This window comes from Malaya genurostris, chromosome 2 (assembly GCF_030247185.1).
Source record: "Malaya genurostris strain Urasoe2022 chromosome 2, Malgen_1.1, whole genome shotgun sequence".
In the NCBI taxonomy this organism is placed as follows: Eukaryota; Metazoa; Arthropoda; class Insecta; order Diptera; family Culicidae; genus Malaya; species Malaya genurostris.
The window spans coordinates 243,920,490-243,940,505 of record NC_080571.1 but is presented as its reverse complement, the minus strand read 5'-3'; the positions used below and the strand labels follow the sequence as shown (position 1 = coordinate 243,940,505).

The 20,016-nt window shown below is 33.8% G+C and overlaps 3 protein-coding genes across 7 annotated transcripts; 1 reads left to right on the top strand and 2 right to left on the bottom strand.

Moving 5' to 3' along the window:
* Nucleotides 1–833: 833 nt before the first annotated feature.
* Nucleotides 834–1,641, bottom strand: LOC131428442 (uncharacterized). The gene is made up of 3 exons (XM_058592396.1): nucleotides 1,521–1,641; nucleotides 1,319–1,462; nucleotides 834–1,190 (listed from the first exon to the last, which is right to left on the bottom strand). The coding sequence occupies exons 1-3, from the start codon at nucleotides 1,569–1,571 to the stop codon at nucleotides 954–956; spliced, it is 432 nt and encodes a 143-aa protein (XP_058448379.1). The 5' UTR covers nucleotides 1,572–1,641; the 3' UTR covers nucleotides 834–953.
* An 8,047-nt stretch (nucleotides 1,642–9,688) lies between these two features.
* Nucleotides 9,689–10,848, top strand: LOC131432767 (uncharacterized). 3 transcript variants are annotated; one of them, XM_058599273.1, is made up of 3 exons: nucleotides 9,689–10,065; nucleotides 10,133–10,313; nucleotides 10,547–10,848. In XM_058599273.1, the coding sequence occupies exons 1-3, from the start codon at nucleotides 10,015–10,017 to the stop codon at nucleotides 10,564–10,566; spliced, it is 252 nt and encodes an 83-aa protein (XP_058455256.1). In that variant the 5' UTR covers nucleotides 9,689–10,014; the 3' UTR covers nucleotides 10,567–10,848. The 3 variants fall into 3 exon arrangements, with proteins under 3 accessions (XP_058455256.1, XP_058455254.1, XP_058455255.1); XM_058599271.1 differs by having other exon boundaries at nucleotides 9,693–10,065; nucleotides 10,133–10,291; XM_058599272.1 differs by having other exon boundaries at nucleotides 9,702–10,065; nucleotides 10,133–10,276.
* Nucleotides 10,849–17,999: 7,151 nt separating this feature from the next.
* On the bottom strand, nucleotides 18,000–18,938 carry LOC131432766 (uncharacterized). Of its 3 annotated transcripts, XM_058599270.1 has the most exons (4): nucleotides 18,712–18,938; nucleotides 18,510–18,653; nucleotides 18,375–18,383; nucleotides 18,000–18,307 (listed from the first exon to the last, which is right to left on the bottom strand). In XM_058599270.1, exons 1-4 carry the CDS (start codon nucleotides 18,760–18,762, stop codon nucleotides 18,272–18,274), a joined length of 240 nt encoding a protein of 79 aa, XP_058455253.1. In that variant the 5' UTR covers nucleotides 18,763–18,938; the 3' UTR covers nucleotides 18,000–18,271. The 3 variants fall into 3 exon arrangements, 2 of the variants coding, with proteins under 2 accessions (XP_058455253.1, XP_058455252.1); XR_009229961.1 differs by lacking the exon at nucleotides 18,375–18,383 and having other exon boundaries at nucleotides 18,712–18,934; XM_058599269.1 differs by having other exon boundaries at nucleotides 18,000–18,383; nucleotides 18,712–18,922.
* Between the last annotated feature and the right edge of the window lie 1,078 nt (nucleotides 18,939–20,016).

Sequence of the window (20,016 nt, the reverse complement as noted above, 5' to 3'; positions counted from 1 at the left end):
TTGTGTCATATGTAAATTTCATAACATTTTGGTGTACAACTTCAATGCATACATGTAAAAACACCGTCATATTACCTCATATACCTTATTGAGTTACATGTAAATTTTATATATTTTACTGTGTACGTGAATGGCAAGAGAAAAGGAATTATCAAACAACCAGATGGATTAGGGATCAAGAGTAAACCAAGTTAACTTGTGTTAGTAATTTGTGTATTACGTACATTTTATTTGGTACGTATGTCATAGATATATGTATTCATATATGCAGTGCAACCAGTTTATCAAACAGGCTTGCACGATTGAGTTTTAAACAATCTTTTTTAGCAATAATTTATTCTCAAACAAACGTTAAGCCAGACTTTTTGGATGAAATAACAGTTTTGATAATTTGTTTAACCACCGTTTGATGGAAACATCTACATTTTATGAATGTAGATTTCAATTCCATAATAAAAAAGTTAGCAACACTGCTTCAATGGATTTGTATTAGATTGCGCTACACAAAATAAACAAAACTAAATATGTTCTGTTACAAAAGCAGTTTTCCGGAAAAATAAATAGTTTTACGACAACATTCCATATCCATTGCCTTTCGCGTGTTAAATTGAAGGTTCCTTTTTTTCGGGTTCACTTATAGAAGGTACGTAAATCTTTATATCGCAATAATTTGCTGCAAGAGGAAATCTATATAGGAATGTGTTTGTTGCTAATCAAATGTGTTAGTGGATGTAAGCTGAAACTGAAAAAAATTTTCTCGAGCAGTTTTAAGGAAAGCGGAAGAGTTTTAGACTAAGATTTTCGCTTATCTTAAATTGTAATTTTAAGCAGAATCAGATCGATTGGTTTATTTTTCAACCATATAGAAGATTTATTGATTAAAATCAGGAAAAAAAGCGCCGGAATTTGTTTTTACGCACACATTGTCTTACTCCTTAAGGATGATTTTATTTTCAAGGCTCAGTAACGGACAGGTACGAATTGAATGACTTTTCACCCCAGTAACACTTGTAGAAGTTGTATCCTATATCTTCGATGGTATCTCCCTCACCCGTATTACATTTACTAATGTGTTCTGTTATTATCTGAACGTCATGACCATCGGTCAGAAAGTCAGCCAAGACTTGGGGCTTAATCGTTCCATCAGCATCCATTATACCTATAGCGCGGTTAAGACAAACGGCAAATTTCTGAAGAAAGAGTAATATATCACTTCAATTAATTGAAATTTTCACCTCAATAATTTAATGTTGATATCTTCTGTTACCTAAGATTGACAATATTAACACAATGAATGAGTAACGGTTTGGATATTTACCTTCGATATCTCCTCATCTGGGAAAAGGAGTCCAGTGTACATCCATTGTTTCGTAAAATCACTGTTCAACTCTATGTCCTGTTCTTGAGCACATTTTCCAACGATAAAATTTAATGTCTGTAGTTGTTTTTCTGTATAATCAGCCTATAATGTAATAATGTTAGATGGCATTTCTTCTGACTTGTCAGACTTTAGAATTTACCAGACATAAGGCTGCTATTCCCGAGAAAATGAGACTGGTAAAATAATTCATTCTGCTTAAGTTTACAAATCGTCTTCCACTATAACGTGATGTTTCAATCAACTAAGTTATTAGTTGAAACTTGAAGACCTTTTATAGTTAATCAAAATGTTCATGGATTAATCTCGTCCACATTGTGTTAGCTTTGATTGATTACTAAAACCTCTTATATAAGACATAAATAAAACTGCGATGTCAGTATCAAAAGTAGCAAAATACGTATCACATAGGGGCGTTTCCAAGAATCCATAGCTCAACTCATGATAGCTGATGCAGCTAAAATCTATTTTAATCCACCTAGTGGTGTAATGATGGCTTTCCCGATATCGACCTTAAGGTGAAATGTAGCGGAATGCGAAAATCGCGTTTTTGATCAATTATTCAAAAACTAGACCGATTTTCGAAAAAACCAAAAACACTTAAGTTTTCGAAATCAAATTTATCATAACTAAGTATTCTTAGAATTTTGAAATTTTGCTTTGCCGAGCCGTAATTGGTTTTTGAAATGTATAAACGGTTACTGTTCCGTTCCACAGGGATGATTTTAGAACTGAAAAGTAGTGTTTGTAGCAGAATTTCACAAAGAATCTGAAAATGCAACTCAAAATTATGAAACTTTAGTTAAAACAACCAAAAATTGAAAAAGTTTATATAAACTTTTTTGCATTTTTTTTATTGCTTGCGCGCTGCTGTTTCGTATTGAGGTGGTGTGAGAAATGCACGGTGGGCACGGTGGCATTATATCGTGAGCAAAAATTACATATAAAATTATGACGCGAATTTATGCAGTATCGGGTTTTGTGTTGAAATAGAAACGAGTTGAATACAATAAAATGGGTATTGTAAGAAATTGTTTATTTCCTAAGTAACTGTCATTTATAATACTAATAATGTCCAATTCTGTTGAGTTCAATGCATTGATGTTGCTGAAGCAATAAAGCCTGGCTGTGTGATATCGTATAACAGGTATTATTTTAGATTGTAGCAAGCTAAGTGTAAGAGTAATCACTAACAATAACGATTGAATTAGGATATATTCAAAGGGTGAAGAATTCAAAAATCCATTACGTCCAGTCTTTTTTACAAGCCAATATAACGAGAGATAAGCCCACAGTGCTCAATCATTGTAAAAAGTTCTTGTTTCCATGTGTCCGTTTTTCGTGGTATGCTTTGTGCGACGGTTCGTTCAACTGAAGCGGATGAAATTTTGCGCGCATTTTATGACGCTACATTTCACCTTAAGAACTGGTATAGTAACCCGATCAGATGCACATAACAAAATCATAACACAAGTATATCAACAGTTGATATGTATGTATAACAATTTGTGTTATTTTCAGATATTTGCCAAATGAAAACAGTTGAAAGTTGAAACTTATGATAACAATATAATAACAAAATCAGTTATGATGTTTTATTTTCATTTGCAAAACTCATGATGAAGTTCATCAATTGAAAAACTGAGTTCTTCCGTTGCTTTATATCGAAATATAATGATCAGAATTTCAAAAAAACTAAAAAAAGAAATCAGATCACTTAATAAATTATTCATTAAAAAAAACAAAATCAATCAACAATTTTGGATTGAAACGATGCTAAAAATTAGCTGTAATATAGTTTTTCTGTGTGAAATTTTCTATCTAATTTTTTACAACTATTCTTATAAATTTCTGCTTTCGGACTTCTGTAGTTATATTAAATTCAATAATAATTGTGATACAAATGTTTTAAAATCTATTACGATTTTGTTCCCGCTAGAGGCCTTTTTGTTATGATTTTTGTTATTTTAACAGCTTATTTTGAAATATTTCAAAATTTGTTACAGAATATTTCTGAAATAAATTACTCCAGTTGTTATAATTCTGTTATTACCATCTGATCGGGAAGTTGCTAAGAACATCAAAGAAAACAACATCGTTTGCTTCGTTCCTCTCCAACACCGATTTAGTGTAATGACACGATGCCAGATCTGGCCAAATCAGAAAGTCATCATCGTGGATCTAGAGGAAGGACAACTGGCACTTCTGGAGGCATTCTTCTTTATATATTTGATTGGTGTCTGTTGTGCCTGCAAAGAAATCCTGGTTATCACGTTTGCAGTCGATGTCCAAATTTATTTTATAGTCGATGTCCAAATAAACTAAATTCAGTTATAACGGTATTCGGTTCTGGAGGACACTCGATAATTTTATTTGGAACGCACTATGATTTCTCAAAGATTTTCGAAAGAATCGAATCTAATGAAATGGCTTACAAGCACCTAAGGGAATTTTACTGACTTCGGATACATAGGTCTCCGAATTCCGGCTGGGAATGAATGTGCTATAATTTACCACTTTCCAATATTGGTTATTACTGGAATAGTAAGGAAAATGTTTCTGATAGTGTCACAACATTCGGAAGAGGAACTAACCTTTCATACTTGGTTGCTTTTTATTTACTCTAACCTCTCCGTTCCCTTTAAAAAAATGTTTTATTTATTGCAAAATCGAATGATCTGTAGTAATAAGTCGTAATGTAGCAATAAATGCAGTCGGGTACGGGTTCGGATCGGATTTCGGGTAAAATACGCGAAACCCGACCATCTTTACTGATTTTTTTTTTAAATTCAACTCACAACTGTTTCAATGTTCATCTTTGTTAGTTGATGATTAAACAAACCGAATTCCGTTATATTCAGCCCAGTTTTCAGGTCCGGAATTACCGGGAACAGTGATCAAAATCTTTGATCACGAATCTTGATACCGAAAATTTTACAAATATGTGAAAGAAACCTGAAATGATTATTATTATTTTTTTATAACTGTTTATTAGAATATGAGTTAAAATTAAATTATTAAGATTTAAATTGGGTGTTCAGCCACAAGTGGTGACTTTTCAGCCCTATTATATACACTATTTGGTTACTACCATGAAGACTTAGTTAAGTTAGCCGGCCGCGCGTTTCCTTCGATTCATCAAAAAGACAGTTAAAATTGGGTATTCAACCTAATGCATGATGCTTGAGAGCAGAATTACAATTTGTCACGTCGAATGACCTTTACAGACTGACTAAAAACATCGTCGACTGTAATCTGTATTGTGGAAGTGATTATCAAATGAGATACTTCGTAGTTCTATGACCAAGTAGAAGTATACTCAGTCAAAGACAGGCGATTCTATTGTTTCCTCTTTCATTCTTCTATTCCCTATAGAAGTGAAAAAATAAATGAGAGTACTAACATAAACATAAATTGATAAACCTCATTATTCTTTGCAAATAGTCATCGGACTTTAAGTTTATTGGAGTAAATGAATAAATTTCAATTTTTCTACTTTCCGATTATTATTTGGTCACAAGGGGGGGGGGGGGGTGCTATTTGGAAAGTACGCGAAAGTTTTCGATGGGGAAGGGGGGGGGGGGGGTTGAAATATCAGTTTTTGGTCTACGTGGTTTATGAACGGTCCCTTTGTACTAAACCAGGGAGGACGCTTCAAAATCATTCTCAGAATTTTATTCTGAATCCTTTGAAGCGTTTTCTTTCTGGTGGAACAACAACGTGACCAAATTTGTTTGTTTATAAATTAATAATTTGTTCTTTAGACAGAAATGGAAATTCTGTTTATAAGAGGATATAAACATTTAATATATTTATTACACTTTGCCTGGACTCCTTCAATCTGATCCTTGGAAATAAGTGTTTTTGGTCATACGTTAAACCTAATTATTTTGCTTGATCAGACCAAGTCAATTCCAAGATAATGGGATTATTGTTTAGTTTAAGAAAAGAAGTTCTTGGCTTATGAGGAAAGATAATTACACTAAGGAATTTTTTTATGCGTTTTTTTTTATGCGGTTTTTTTATTTTTATATTTTATTTTATATCCACTTTTACTATACCTATACCAATATTTATATCAGAGGTGGAAATAAGCCCATTTTGCGCAGGAAAATGTGAATCAAGATTTCCGATTGTGAATCAGAAAACCGAACCCGTGAATTAAATAATTTGGTAACAAAACTAAAATGTCCAATAGTTTTTAAATGGTGGGAATTGGTATATTACAAAGAGTAACAGCAGACCTTTTCCATACGCGCCCTTTTTATTGCGAGACAAATTTGTTCTCATACTCAGAAGACAACAATGCGCAGGCGAAGAGTTTTAGCTGCTCTCAAAAACTCGTTCGCGCATTTAAGTGCCGCGCAGAAATGGATGTACAACGCTTCGTTCGTTCTCAGCGCATTTAGCCAAGAAAGGAGTTCGAGTGTTCCATGCGCATGAGAACAGGTGTAGCAACTTGTGGTAAGAATATTAAACCCTACATTTTTTGGCAAATGTGTTTTCTGAGACTTTTTTTATTCAATAATATAATATAATATTAAGGCACACTGCTTAAGCTCTAAGATGCCAAGGGTATTTACTAATCTTAATTATCGTCTAACTTAAAACTAGAGTAGTATCATTATGTAATATAGTATCTGGCGATCGGTAGTGGCCGGTGAATTGAATTTAGGATGAGATGATTCCAGATGGCGATGGTAATTTTCTATGTTGGCCGCATTCTTCGGTCCGTGAGGGTCCGCGGGAAACACCCCCAGGCTACGAAGGCCCGGCGGGTGGCCCGCATGCTGGTCATTGACTGGAGCGGTCTTCCGGTGATGGTGATGTTACGGAAGAGAATGAAAAAAAGAAGTAAATATTGTGGGAAACGGGGTAAAAAAGGGGTGTGGGAACAAAATGTTTGAAAACGACAGAGATCTAATTAGTTGCCATCGAGATGGTGAAAAAACAGGGAAAGGGGAACGAAAAAGTTAGTGACAAAAAAAAAGATCTTGTTAATTCCAATGAAGATGGTGAACAGGGAGTTTTCTGAGACTTGTTCATTTACTTTCCTTGGCGTACGGCACAATTGTTAATAATTAGGTTTTCTAAAGCGGGGAAAAATATCTGTAAATATTGAAACATTCTGATGTTTTTTAACTACTTCTTGAAAATCCTGATGCGATCTTGTTCAACACCACCAAAAAATTTATTCAAAATTGTTTGCGTGGTACATAAAAATCATTCAAATATGATCTAGAGTTAAATATAGTAATCACGTAAGTAATTTTAACTATATTAAAGTACTTTATAATCCTGAAAATGTCGATAATTGAAGGAAGTTTCGAATCGAACCTAATTCATTAAGATAAAAATATCTGAATTCTATACGATTACATTAAAATGAAAGATTCGTCATCAATATCCAGTACGCAAAAAATCTTTTAGATCTCAAACAATATGTAGGGTAATAAGTGCAAGCGCATACGTTAAATCATACAGCAAACTGCTTTGAATCTGTTCGATAAAATACATAACATTCAATATGTGGAATAAATCCCACAGCCGAGAGAAACACGTAGAAAGTTTCTATACAAAAATCAACACATTTGTTCTGAATATACCGGCTAAGGTTCTATCCGGTTATCCCACTCAAAGTGGAAAAATCAAGAACAAACAATCATTAAATCGTAATCACTAGCAAAGGCGATCGATTGTGATCTTTCCCAATAAAGCTCACTACTGATCTAGTTTTTTAAGATCAGTTGATCAGTGATCTTTGAATCACATCGATCAAAATCAATACTGATCGGTAGTGATTTTGAGCTACTATTATCACTGATTCCTGTAAGATCAAATTACTGGACGATTCGATCAGCTTTGAGCATTTTGGAAAAAAGTCACATATGAGTTAAATCAGACATGAGTGCCGATTGATTTACATCTAAAATCGTTGATTCCAATGAGAAGCGTGAAAATTAGTAACAACAGTAATCCTACAGTTAATTTTTAATTAAGGAAAAGAGTTGAGAAAATACCGGTTTCGTTACGGCACGGTTTACGAAGTTTCAATACATGTTCTCCTTTGATACAAATCGTATTCGATTTCGCAACCTGTTGTTTAATTGCAGTAAAATGAATATTAGATGAAAGGAAATGAATGCTAGATGAAGGTTTTATGAAAATGATCACATTGGATCGTAATCCAATGGATAATTTTAAATTTTACAGTTTTCGATGCGCAATATCAATACGCAATGCAAAATTAGTAGATAGTGATTATAGCGACAAAAGTCATTGTTTTGCTTCCAGCTGGTTGATGCTGATTGTGATATTCATGCACTAACTACATTAAACCCAATGAAACGCTATTTGGCATGAATTTGATTTAAAGAGGTAACTGGAGCGCAACATTTGACGCAGCGTTTCAATGATGCGTTTGAGTTGGCGTAGCCAAATCCTGCACTCCTGTTACTTCTGTGTATGATATTCAAGCTAAATAGGGTTATATTAATCAACTCCATACCACGCTTTTATAATAAATATTATTTATCGCAGCATGTATGTTAATATTATTAGCTGTTTTTATTGATGATATTACTCCACCACGACGGTATTACTGAATAAATTTCAAATACATCACGAAACATGGAATTTTGATGCGATCGACGAAATAAACTCACTTAACGATCCTAAAATTTTTGATATCGGATAATCTATATCTGAGAAAATTGAGCGGTAATCAGTTTTGACGTTAACGTCACTTATACCATCACATCACCGGAACTGTAAGTGACAGCCATTTGAACTTCAAACCTGTTTAATGAACACAGAGTAGGATTAAAACAAACCGAACTTTGTTGAAATGTTGATTTCGAGTCAGATAGTAATACCGTTAACAGTACATTGAAGACATTTATAAATTCTAAGTAAAATCAAAATTTATCTTATCAAAAATCATTCGTTGCAGAATTCATTGTAATATCTACAATAAACATGTGATATGAAATAATAATACTAACTATTTTTATTTACTGTGAATCACAAACTTTGCTTATTTCCACCCCTGATTTATATGTATTAATAAATACAAATGTTTGCACACATGCGTACGTATATTAATACATACATACATATATAAGTTACGTAAATGAAAGTTTGGGTGTACAAGATTGGAGCTACGCTCGAACCCTGCGGAATACCTGCTCGTACGGGTAGCAACTCAGATTTACAATTCTGAAGAGTACGATCAGTTAAATAATTTTGAATCATTTTGATCAAATAAATAGGAAACTGGAAACCTGAACCTAATTAAAACTAATATGCGAACTGAATGCCTTTATCAACTATTAAAATTATTATGAAAACTAACAACACCAACGAACATTCATGCGAAAACAAATGCGGATTGATAAAAGGAGTCATATCACTGGTGATAGATGGATAAAGAACGTCTTTCATTTTCATTTTAATACAAATCAACGATTATGTATATTGATTACTACTATGAGAGGTCTCCAAGCATGCTTTCTCATAGAACTGTGCGTAGTCGGGTATAGCGTGATGAGTAAGTCGATACTTTTCACACTGCTCGCCTGGGTTCGATTCCCAACCCGCACATAACATAGTGTCAAAAAGTTTTCCTAGCCCTAAGAGGCAAACGACGTCATGGTCAAAACCTCATAATCGAAGCAAAAAAAAACGGGCCTGACGAAAAAAACCGTGTAGAAAAAACTAAAAAGAACATACCCATAGGATTACTCTTATTGTTGACGTAGGACTACTAAACTAAAGTGAAAATTACTGTTAATTTTAGTTTCGAATAAATAGTTAGTAGTTTTAGGTATTCCACATTTCACCTTAAGGTCGTTTGCCTCTTCGGGCCCGAAGAACTTTCTGACTCTATGTTCGGGATTGGGAATCGAACCCAGGTTGGCTGCATGAAAGCCATCGACCCATCACGTTATACCCGTGTACAGAAATATACTCTCGAAAAATATTCTTTGAGAATTGTATACTCTGACATTGACCGTTAGATATAGCTTACGATCATGCAAAGAAAATCAATACATTGTATGCGTAGATGAATGACCTCATGTGTACGATGGTGCAAACCTTATCATGCATACGGTAATGCAGGTAGTGTGAAAAGGCTGACGTAACGTTTTGCCTAGTATGCCGTCTTCCCTTCTCACAATTTGTCCTAATATTCACAAGCCTCCCTAACCCCTCTTCCGACTCTCTTATAGCTCGACATTATTTGTGCATGACGCCTATGTGTGTAAGAAAAGTTACAAAATTCCAACTATCATCTACACAGCTAGGTGTTATTTAGAAGGCTTTGCAGCTTAGAGTAGAGCAATAACGGGCAGAAGTTACGAACCCTACATTCTAAATCGACTGAAATATTGAAATATGAATGAAATATTACATCCCTTGGAAAGAGTTTGACTAGCGTTAATGGCACAGAAAACTGACAGTGCAATTTTGAAGTGTTTTATGTAAGTAAGAGTGTATTAATCAATCATTGCATACATAATGGGTACTGAATTAGTGCATGAATACCTTGAACAAGTATAAAATAATCTACAAGCTTTGAGTACCATGCAAGTGACAGGAGTGATATAAGAAGACGCTTTATCGGCTTAAGCGAAATGAATTTCTTTACTATCTCGATTGTTTTGGGACTATCAGCATTATGTCAGGTAAATTTACATTAAATCTGGTTTTTTCGTGTCCGAATAATTGAGATCAAACAATATTACATTGTAGGCTGGGTATACAGAAAAACAAACACAGTCATTGAATTTTATCATTGGAGAGTGTGCTAAAGAACAGGGCATAGAATTGAACAGTGATTTTACGGAACAGTGGAAATACACCGGTGATCTTTTTCCAGATGAGGAGAAATCGAAGGTAAACGAATTCGAGGTATGGAGGCATTACGTGATGGGTAAGCTAACGACTTTCACGATTCCCAACCTTGTACATATATAGGATCAGAAAGTTTGTTTGGCCCTAAAGTAAAATGACCATAATCGAAATAGTAAAAAAACTGCAGAATTTATGGCAGCCGAATAGCTACTCATTTAATATGCTGTAGTCGACGACCTTAGAGTAACGACTATTGAACTCTAGTGCTGAAAGTGTAAATGATATAAAATAAGAAATAATTATTTTTTCCAGCAATTCGCCGTTTGTCTTGACCACAAAATGGGTGTGTTGGGTGCTGATGGGACGATTGAATCTCAAGTCTTGATTGACTTTCTGGCCGAAGGTCACGACGTTCAGCCATTAACAGAGCTTGTTCAGCATTGTGCCGAAAGTGACGGAGATAGCGCTGAAGATAGACTATACGAATTCTACAAGTGTTTCTGGGCTGAAATAACCTTTGAATTGTAACGGACAGATCCAACTTCATTCTTGAAAAATTCAAGAGTAGATGACTCAAAAATAAAACCAAACGACAAACATGATATAAATCACAAGTTCAGTTAGTTTTCCCATGTCTCAAAAATCCACGAACTCCTAATAAATGTTTAGTTTTTAGTAATTGATCGACTAGAAACCGATTTCAATGAATGGCTTGTAAAGTGACGATTGTCTCTCGGATTTAAGTAAAACGATTTCAGATAATATTTCGAAACTCTCTTTCTACCCAATACCTTCTAATATTAAAAAGACAATAGATAAAACTTTATCCTAGGTCGCCAGATGAATATCAACCCAACTTTTTCTTAATTTTGAAAAATTATCTGCAAGTTGAAATAATTTTTAGTAAAGTTTAGAAAATTTATTACGATTGTACATCAACTAATCGGTTTCCGGAGCCGGAAGACAAATCTCATTAGATTTTTATGGGTGAAATTCGACTTTTGAACCAAGGCCCGGAGAAAATTTTTGTGTGTGTATATATGTGTGTGTATATAACGTTCTTTTGCACTAACTTTTCTCGAAGATGGCTGAACCGATTTTCACATATTTAGATTCAAATTAAAGGTATTATGGTCCCATACGAAATTCCTGAATTTTGTTTGGATCTAACATCCGGTTCCGGAGGTGTGGAGAAAAATGAGCAAAAAAATTAACATATGTGAACTAACCATCCTCGGAGATGGCGTGACCGATTTTTACAATTTTAGATTCAAATGAATGGTCTAAGAGTTCTTTACCAAACTTCTGAATGTCACTTGGATCCGACTTCCGGTTTCGGAATTACCGGTTGATTACCTACACTCTTTTCTCCGAGATGGCATGACTTAGATGTAAACTTGAATTGCAAACTTAGATTTAAATGAATGGTCTTATGATCCTATATAAAACTTCTGATTTTCGGAAAAATAGGGTAAAGTATATAAAACAAAATTTTTACCATCACTTAAAGCGGCGAAACAAAAAACGTAATAATTTTCAGAATCGAAATCGGTCGGTATAGCCGAAGCTAGTTCCAATGCATAGCTACTATCAGGTTTTATAAATTGAATAAGAATTGAGTATTGATTTTAGAAGATTTTTTACATATTTTGCAACGCTGCTATGAACAACGTCTTGAAATTTTAAGTACACATTACACTATAATTCAAAAACCAGATGACGGATCCTGATAAAATTCGAGCGCATCGCTGCTTTGAAAGACGATTTGAAATTTTTAACATTCGTCATCGTATAACTCCGGAGCCGGAAGGTGAATTCGAATAAAATTTAGAATATGCTCGTAGTATTATAGATGAAATTTGTGCCAACTTAAATAAATGTTGGCAGCACCCTCTCAGCTTTTAATGAAACTTTCTGGACTTTGTCACAAAATGCCACTTTGCATACTTGGTTTTTCCAAAAATGATCTAGACTGTCTTTTGAAAAGGGTGAACCTTTTTTCTCTTTTTTTTAAACAGTTTTTATCGGAAAAGGAAAAAATCTACGAAACAGTGTTTTACTAATTTCACAGAATACTCTATCTCTAGCTGCTGATAATTGTAAAAAGTATCAGTGCTGGATAAGAGAAAGTTTTAGTTGAAAAAACTTTCTGCCTTTCTCATATAGAAAGGCTGTTTAACCACTATGAAAATCGACTGAGTTCGTCGAGTACTTCCGGCTCTGAAACTATGCACACCAAAAAAGTTTGAATTTTACAGGTGACTTTATCCCTAATACGGTGTAATTCACCAAGACCTAATTTGGCAAATGACGTAAATAACTAAATTTCGTCTTGATCCGACTTCCGGTTTCGGAGTTAAAGTGGGATTAGTGTAAAAATTCCAGCTTCAAATTACACACTAGATTCAAATGAATGGTATTTTAGTCCTATACAAAACTTATGATTTAATTCAGTTCAAAAATCATGATTTGCGGTGCCCGCTTCGAAAAATCATGATCAGCGCAGACTGATAAGAAGTCAACAAATTTAAGCAGTATATATAGAGTAGATGTTTTTCTAGACCCCAACGTTTCTGTTTGATTTTTTTTTAATTTTTGGTGGTTGTCCAAAGTGAAAACTACGATTTTTCACGAAAAAATTCGCCATTTTGTAGCTGTAAAACCTCCCCAAAGTAACAAACAAGGAACAGGAAAACGTTGGGGTCTGGTTTTTTATGTGTAGAAAGTGTGTGCAAAATTTGAAAAAATTGGTTCAGTAGTTTTTGAATGACGATGGAGATGGCTTTCGAGAAAAACGCGTTCAAAGTTTTTTGTCTATAAAATCAATGGAAACAATTTATTACTCAAGGGAGCCCGTAGGGTCTAACATTTTCACAAAATCATATTTTTTCTTTTGTATTCTTTTATAATGAAACATTTCAAGAATTTTTTGTCAAGTTTTTAGGTCAATCGAAGCAGAAATCTTGGACCTGTGCACCGAGCTCTTACTTCTTCGCAGTATGAGATAAGCAAATAAAAAGCCCATAACTTACTGAGTTTTGTTCCGATAGGCTTGAAAATTTCACAGAATATTATTGAAATGTTTTACTATGAGAGAATACAAAGAAAATAATAAATAATTTTTCAAAAGTGTTAGACCCTACCCGCCCCTTAAATGTGTCCATCTTGCAACGTATGAACCGATGTTAGGGAGCATAATCACCTATCTTGCGACTAAATTTCATCAAAATCAAAAATGTTTTTTTTTGTATACCCATTTTAAATTTTCAAAATCAATTGTTCCCAGTGTAGGACTCGATTAGAGCGAATTCAGCACTTGGAAGTTTCATATGGGCGATCTATAATAGAACTTAATATAGTATAACACTTTTTCTGTAGAATTTGTTATCTTTCAACACTCATAATTGAAAAAAAGGAAAAAAGGGATGACCCATTTCAAAAGGCAGTCTATATCAATTTTTGAGAAACAAGGTAGGACATTTTGTGACAAAGTCTACATTTCCAGAAAGTTTCATTCAAATTTGACAGGCTGCTGCCAACTCCGAAAATGATTCGATGCGAAATTCGCTTATAAGACCTTTCATTTGAATCTATGTTTGTGGATATCGTCATAACTGTCTTTAAAAAATCGAAATAAGTTCCTTTGGAACCGCAAACTGAGAAGCGGTACAACTAAAATTACTGGTCTTTACGAGTTTCTTTCTGAAAAAAACACTCATGAAATCGAAATTTCTACACTAATCGTGATGTAATTCCGATACAATAAAAATCCGGTTAAAATTCTAGATTTTTTTTTCTAATATCAGGATCGTTTATTAATATTTAAGTTAGTGAAAATCAGTATAGCCTCTTCCGAGAAAAGTGAGAGCACAAAAATTTTACATACACACACAGAATTATTTGTGTACTCGACGAACTGATTCAAATGGTATATGAAACTCGATTAAAAAGTCGGTTTTCACACTGATTGTATAACCTTTCTTTATGTGAAAAAAAAACTAAACTAAAAGTGACAAATTATAATACAAACTTCATGCGGAGTTTTTTTTTATTTTGTATTCGTTTATTTATTCATTCTCATATTGCTTATATTTTCAAAAGCATCGCTAGAAGATTCTGTCGAGAAATTTTATTTTCAAACTTGAATAAAATTAGAAACTTTCTTCGGGTATTAACTAACATAACCTTTTCTATTTATAAACAGTTATGTCAAGTTGATAAAAATTGTATTATATTGAATCGTTGCACTAAATAACGATTTGAAATGGTTAACACACTTTACTCTTTATTTCCAAAACCGGAGGTCGGACTCGAATGGAATTCAACAGCTACCTATGAGATTATAGGCACTCTCATTTGAGCATAAGTTTGTGAAAATCGGTCGAGCTATCTCTGATAAAAATTGAGTGGCATTATTTGACACATCCATAATTTTTTTAACACATTTGACACATACACGCACACATATATGCATACATAAATACATACATACATACATACGCACAGATACTGCTCAGTTCGATAAACTGTGTCGAATGGTATACGACACTTAGCCCTCCGGGTCAATTTTCACTAGTAAAATTTTCAAGTGATTGCATAAACTTTCTATATGAGAAAGGCAATAAATATACTTTCTTAGAATACTACAAATGGTTCCATCTGCTAATGACAGTTTTTCTATAGAGCAATTTAAGGAATGAGTAGACGAAAAAGTGACAAAATCAGAATCGACCTTCTCCGATTTGGATGAAACTTTGCACATGGCTTCAGAATGCAAACCATAAGTTTTGAACCGATGGAGAGGTCAATTCGACTCACTACTGATTTTTAAAAAGGGCGTATGTATTTTTGCATTTCACAAAAATTGCCTTTTTCAAATCGTTGTAACTCGGAAACCGTTAATTGTACAAAAAATGGCGTTCAGGAAGAAGTTGTAGGGAATCGATTGGGCACTCTAAGAAAAATGTACACCGGAAAAAATTTTTGATTTTTTTTCTCAATGATTACACAATAATCCGAAAAAGTTAAATAAAAATATATAAGGGTTTCGATTTTTTTTTGATAATTTTTATTTTAAAGCTCTTATTAAAACTTACAGATTGATGGCTATCACATCCGTGCCTTTTAAAAAATGAAGAAGTTAAAGCTAAAACAATTTACAGATATATTCTAAATTTCAAGTTCTCGTTGAAAGATAATTATCTAAACAGTAGAATATTATTCTACAGGTTAAAGGCAATAAATTTGTTCATGATATCCTTTCGTCTAAAAGTAGCTGTTCTTGAGATACTTAGATATTTTATTATAACACCATTTTTAATATTTCCATGATTTGTTTATTTGCTTGCTATATCTACATTTATTACATGTATATATCTACAATTATTACATTACGATCGTATGACTTTCCGTATAAGCCCGCCTACGACAGCGATCCCAAATGCTTAACGGGGTATTAAATTTAACCTTGCATATTTGAGCTTCTAATTTTCCAATTATGGTTTCTGTTAATTGGAAAATTTTTCCGGAACACACAAAACCAGGTTTTAATAACAGCTTTAAAATAAAAATTATTAAAAAAAATTAAAACCCCGATTTTTTTTTATTTACCTTTTTCGAATTATTTTGTAATTATTAAGATTTTTTTTTCAGTGTATATTTTTTAGAGTACCCAATCGATTCCCTACAACTTCTTTCTGAACGCCATTTTAGTACAATTAACGGTTTCCGAGTTACAACGATTTGAAAAAGGCAATTTTTGTGAAATGCAAAAATACATACGCCCTTTTTAAAAATCAATAGTGAGTCGAATTGACCTCTCCATCGGTTCAAAACTTATGGTTTGCCATATTGAAGCCATGTGCAAAGTTTCATCCAAATCGGAGAAGGTCGAGTCTGATGATCTGCTAAGCATTTCTGGAATTGCTCTATACTAACTTTTCTTGCAATTATTTTAGTGTAATTTTTTACGATTTCTAAAATTTCTTCTGATAAGGTACAATAAACGCTACCTCTAAACAAAAAGTAGCTGTCATTTTCCGATTCGATTTAATGATTTTTTTTTCATTCAATTGCACTTTATCTTCTTATCATTTTCATATACAGATTTTCAGAACAGAATTTTGATCCCCCGATACGAATTTACAGATATTTCTTCTAAAAAATAAGGATTTAAATGTGGCAACCCTGCACTCTTTACAAAATTGAGCCAAACACGCTGCGAACGAAGTAAAAGCGGTGATGTTCTCTTCTTCCGTACCAGCACGTAGCGGTTTTGCATCATCATTTTGTATGACGGTTTGAAAGTTTTGACACTCATCGCCATATAATTTCGGAACCGGAAGTTGGATCTGAATGAAATTGCACAGTATCTTCTAAGGCAATGAAAGCTTCAATTTGAATCATGAATTGTGAAAATCGGTTTTACCGTTGCTGATAAATCGAAGTGAGTTTCTAGAGTATTTCTTCACTATTATCGGTACTTTCGGAAGCGGGAACCGGGGACTAGTAGTCCCAAAGTAGGTTTATATATCTACTAACTAACAAGATCTACAAAATAGATGAATTTACCAGTAAGTATGAAAATATGCATGTGTAATTATATGTCGTTTTGTCATCGCTTGTGATAAAATACTCATGTAATTGAAAATTTACCGCTTATCGCTCTGTAATCCCGGAACCGGAAATCGGATCTAAATCAACTTCTCGGGGACTTTTCTAAGAATTTCATGAACTTTTATTTGCATCTTAGCTAGTGGGGATCGGTTGAGAAATTTTCGTAAACATTGAGTGCGCATTTTCTCATAGATTTGCATATATATCCTTGTAATTCCGGAACCGGAGGTCGGATAAAGATGAAATTCAACAACAAGCTATGGGGCCATAAGACCTTTCGTTTGAATCTAAGTTTGTGAAAATCGGTTCAGCCATCTCTGAGCAAAGTGAGTGACATTATTTGTCACATACGTACAGACAAACATACACACATGAACATTTTGTGATCTCGACGAACTGAGTCGAATGATATATAACACAAGTGAAGAAATACTTCGAGTCTTCGTTCATAAGTCGGTTTTCACAGTGATTGCATAGCCTTTCTATATGAGAAAGGCAAAATTTTCGTTTTGTTTTTTTCAATATGGCGTCTCGGACAAAAATTTCCGAAACTCGTTCGATTTTTTTGGACTAATTCTATATCGTTTGTGAGTGTATTTTCTAGCAATTCACAAAAAATTGGTTTATTGAAAATTGTTTGGAGGAACCTGGTCTTAGGAATGGTAAATTGTTTGTTTCCAGGTTTGGACCCCACTACACCATTTATCCATCAACAAGGGTTGAATATCACTTATACCGTTTTCGTTTATTGATCAGAGCAGCCCGAAAGCTGACCCAGAGTCGCCCAAACAACGTTTTATATGTTTGTTTTAGCAACCTGAGGTCGCTTTAGATCGGACTCCAATCGCGTAGTTTCGCTCTGAATATTTTCTCGGGTCGCACCACGCATCCAGCCAATTTTGTTTATTTTTTCTTTTCTTCATTAGTTGTTGTTTAGGGCGCGTACCACGTGTTCGTTTTACTCGGAGTCAGAGTAGCCCGCGTCTAGGTTCAAAAACGAAAACGGTATTAGAAGCTGAGGTTGCTTGTGAAAAGAACTCCAATCATCCGGATAACCGTTTTGTTATATTACTGGCTGAACGACTCGCTGGGGTACTCAGGAAAATATAGAGTGTGGCGTCTTCATGTTAATAATAAGTCTTCGATAAAATCTGTTTTAGTCAACTGAACATTAAGACCATTGACCCAGTATTTAACGACAGGTAAAAGTGAGGGGAACTTTTCACATAAATAATTATTGTCGATCGTTTTATTTCTGAAAGATACCCTCAAGAATTCTATTTTTCTTTTTTCTCCAAGTTCTGTTTTGATCTGTTCGTTACATATCGAACGTTTTTTCAGTCCAGAAGCACTTGTAAAAATTGTATCCTCTATCCTCGATAGTATCTCCTTTGCCAGTGTTACATTTATTAACAAGTTCTGTTATTGCCTGAAGGTCGTGACCATCGGCCATGATACCTATAAAGACATCAGTGTTAAACATACCATCTTTGCCCAACAAGCCTATCTTTCGCTCGAGACATACGGCATATCGCTGTAAGAAAAATAATACCATTGAAATTTTCCCTACAATAAGTTTAAATGCTTTCGATTTCAGCACATTGATTAAACAACTATCTAAATTCTATCGCCATTAATTAATTTCGCAGTTTCTACTTACTTTCGATTTATCCTCATCCGGGAAAAGAAGACCTGTATATTCCCATTGTTCCGTAAAATTACTGTTCAACTCTATGTCCTGTTCTTCAGCACATTTTCCAACTATAAAATTCATTATCTCTTGTTGTGTTTCCGTATACACAGCCTATAAAGTAAAATTGTAAGATTTTATTCGCTAGGTCATTTCAAACTTTGAATTTTACCAGGGATAAAGCTACTAATCCCAATAAAATTAAGCTAGTAAAACAATTCATTCCACTTAAGTTGATCAAAAGTCTCCTCCTAGGGTGTACTGCTGCCACAAACTAAGTTGATCTGGAAGCTGTTGTTGCTGTTTTATAGTTCTTCAAAGTGTTCACGGCTAAATCAGTACCCATTAAAAGTGCAATGATTAATTGATAGCTTTTACTGCGACCATTTAACGTCTATCTTATTTTTGACGTCTATATATTGTTGATGTACAGTCGGGTACAAAATTAAGTGTCCATTACTAACGGTGCACAGTGGTCAAAAATTGGAAAAAGACGGTCAAATATCTGTACTGACGTTCACTAAGTATTAAGAGCTAACGTGTCTTCCAAGAAGTTTTACAAGATTATATAACGCTTCTTTTGAAAGTGGCACCTTAATTTTTGTTAAGGGGGCAGTACCAATTTCGAATAAAAATAATTTCATTTTCACAAAAAAAATTTTCTATCTTGTTTTGAATAAAAAAAAAACGTTTGAAGTCTTTTTGCTGAAGATATAAATAATGAAAAAAATTTATATATTTTGAGATATATTCGCTTTATTTTAGAAACAGTTTTTTTTATTTATCTACGTAGAATCTACCTCTATTACATAAGCATCTACTACAAAGTTTTAGATAGCATTTGAACGAGTAACTTGTCCCAATGCTTTTCACAACCTAATCAATCAATTAGGTAATCAATGTTACCTAATAAATCATTACAATATGTCACTTAGTCGCATTGCATTCGATCAATCAGTATCAGTCACGCTATCGTCCGAGTTTTCTCTGTCGCTAATTTCTTGCTGTGTATTTTCTTGTTCTGTTGTAATTTCTAGCATATCAATTGTTTCCAGTGACAATTCGCTCCCAGTTTTCAAATTAGTATAGTGTATAACAAGATAATAATGTATATAGATTTTTACTATTCATGCTATGCTATGCATGCAAATATATGAAAGATATTTCTATCCGACTTCCGAGGAGGAGTGAAACCAGCGACTACCAGTCTGGACACGCGTAAACACGCATAAACAAGCTCATGCTTTCACGCAACTTAAGCAAATTGTTGCGATTTTTATTTTGTTTACTTTTGGACAGTTACCAATATTAAAAAAAATCTAAGTGGAACTCGATGCAATTTTTTAGGCCTTTTCAAAGTTAGTTTTATTTATTGAGATATGAGAAAAGCAAAATTTTCGTTTTGTTTTTTCAATACGGCCTCTCGGACAAAAATTTTTGAAACTCGTTCGATTTTTTTTTGGCGGGTGTCATGTTG

Bases quoted from the DNA above. Each gene is read 5' to 3' on its own strand.
- LOC131428442 (XM_058592396.1), bottom strand. From the start codon at position 1,571: ATGAATTATTTTACCAGTCTCATTTTCTCGGGAATAGCAGCCTTATGT. The intron at 1,463-1,520 runs GTAAATTCTAAA...ATTACATTATAG, and splicing joins GAATAGCAGCCTTATGTCTG to GCTGATTATACAGAAAAACA. The intron at 1,191-1,318 runs GTAAATATCCAA...CTCTTTCTTCAG, and splicing joins CAGATGAGGAGATATCGAAG to AAATTTGCCGTTTGTCTTAA.
- LOC131432767 (XM_058599271.1), top strand. From the start codon at position 10,015: ATGAATTTCTTTACTATCTCGATTGTTTTGGGACTATCAGCATTATGT. The intron at 10,066-10,132 runs GTAAATTTACAT...ATTACATTGTAG, and splicing joins GACTATCAGCATTATGTCAG to GCTGGGTATACAGAAAAACA. The intron at 10,292-10,546 runs GTATGGAGGCAT...TATTTTTTCCAG, and splicing joins CGAAGGTAAACGAATTCGAG to CAATTCGCCGTTTGTCTTGA.
- LOC131432766 (XM_058599269.1), bottom strand. From the start codon at position 18,762: ATGAATTGTTTTACTAGCTTAATTTTATTGGGATTAGTAGCTTTATCC. The intron at 18,654-18,711 runs GTAAAATTCAAA...TTTACTTTATAG, and splicing joins GATTAGTAGCTTTATCCCTG to GCTGTGTATACGGAAACACA. The intron at 18,384-18,509 runs GTAAGTAGAAAC...TTTTTCTTACAG, and splicing joins CGGATGAGGATAAATCGAAA to CGATATGCCGTATGTCTCGA.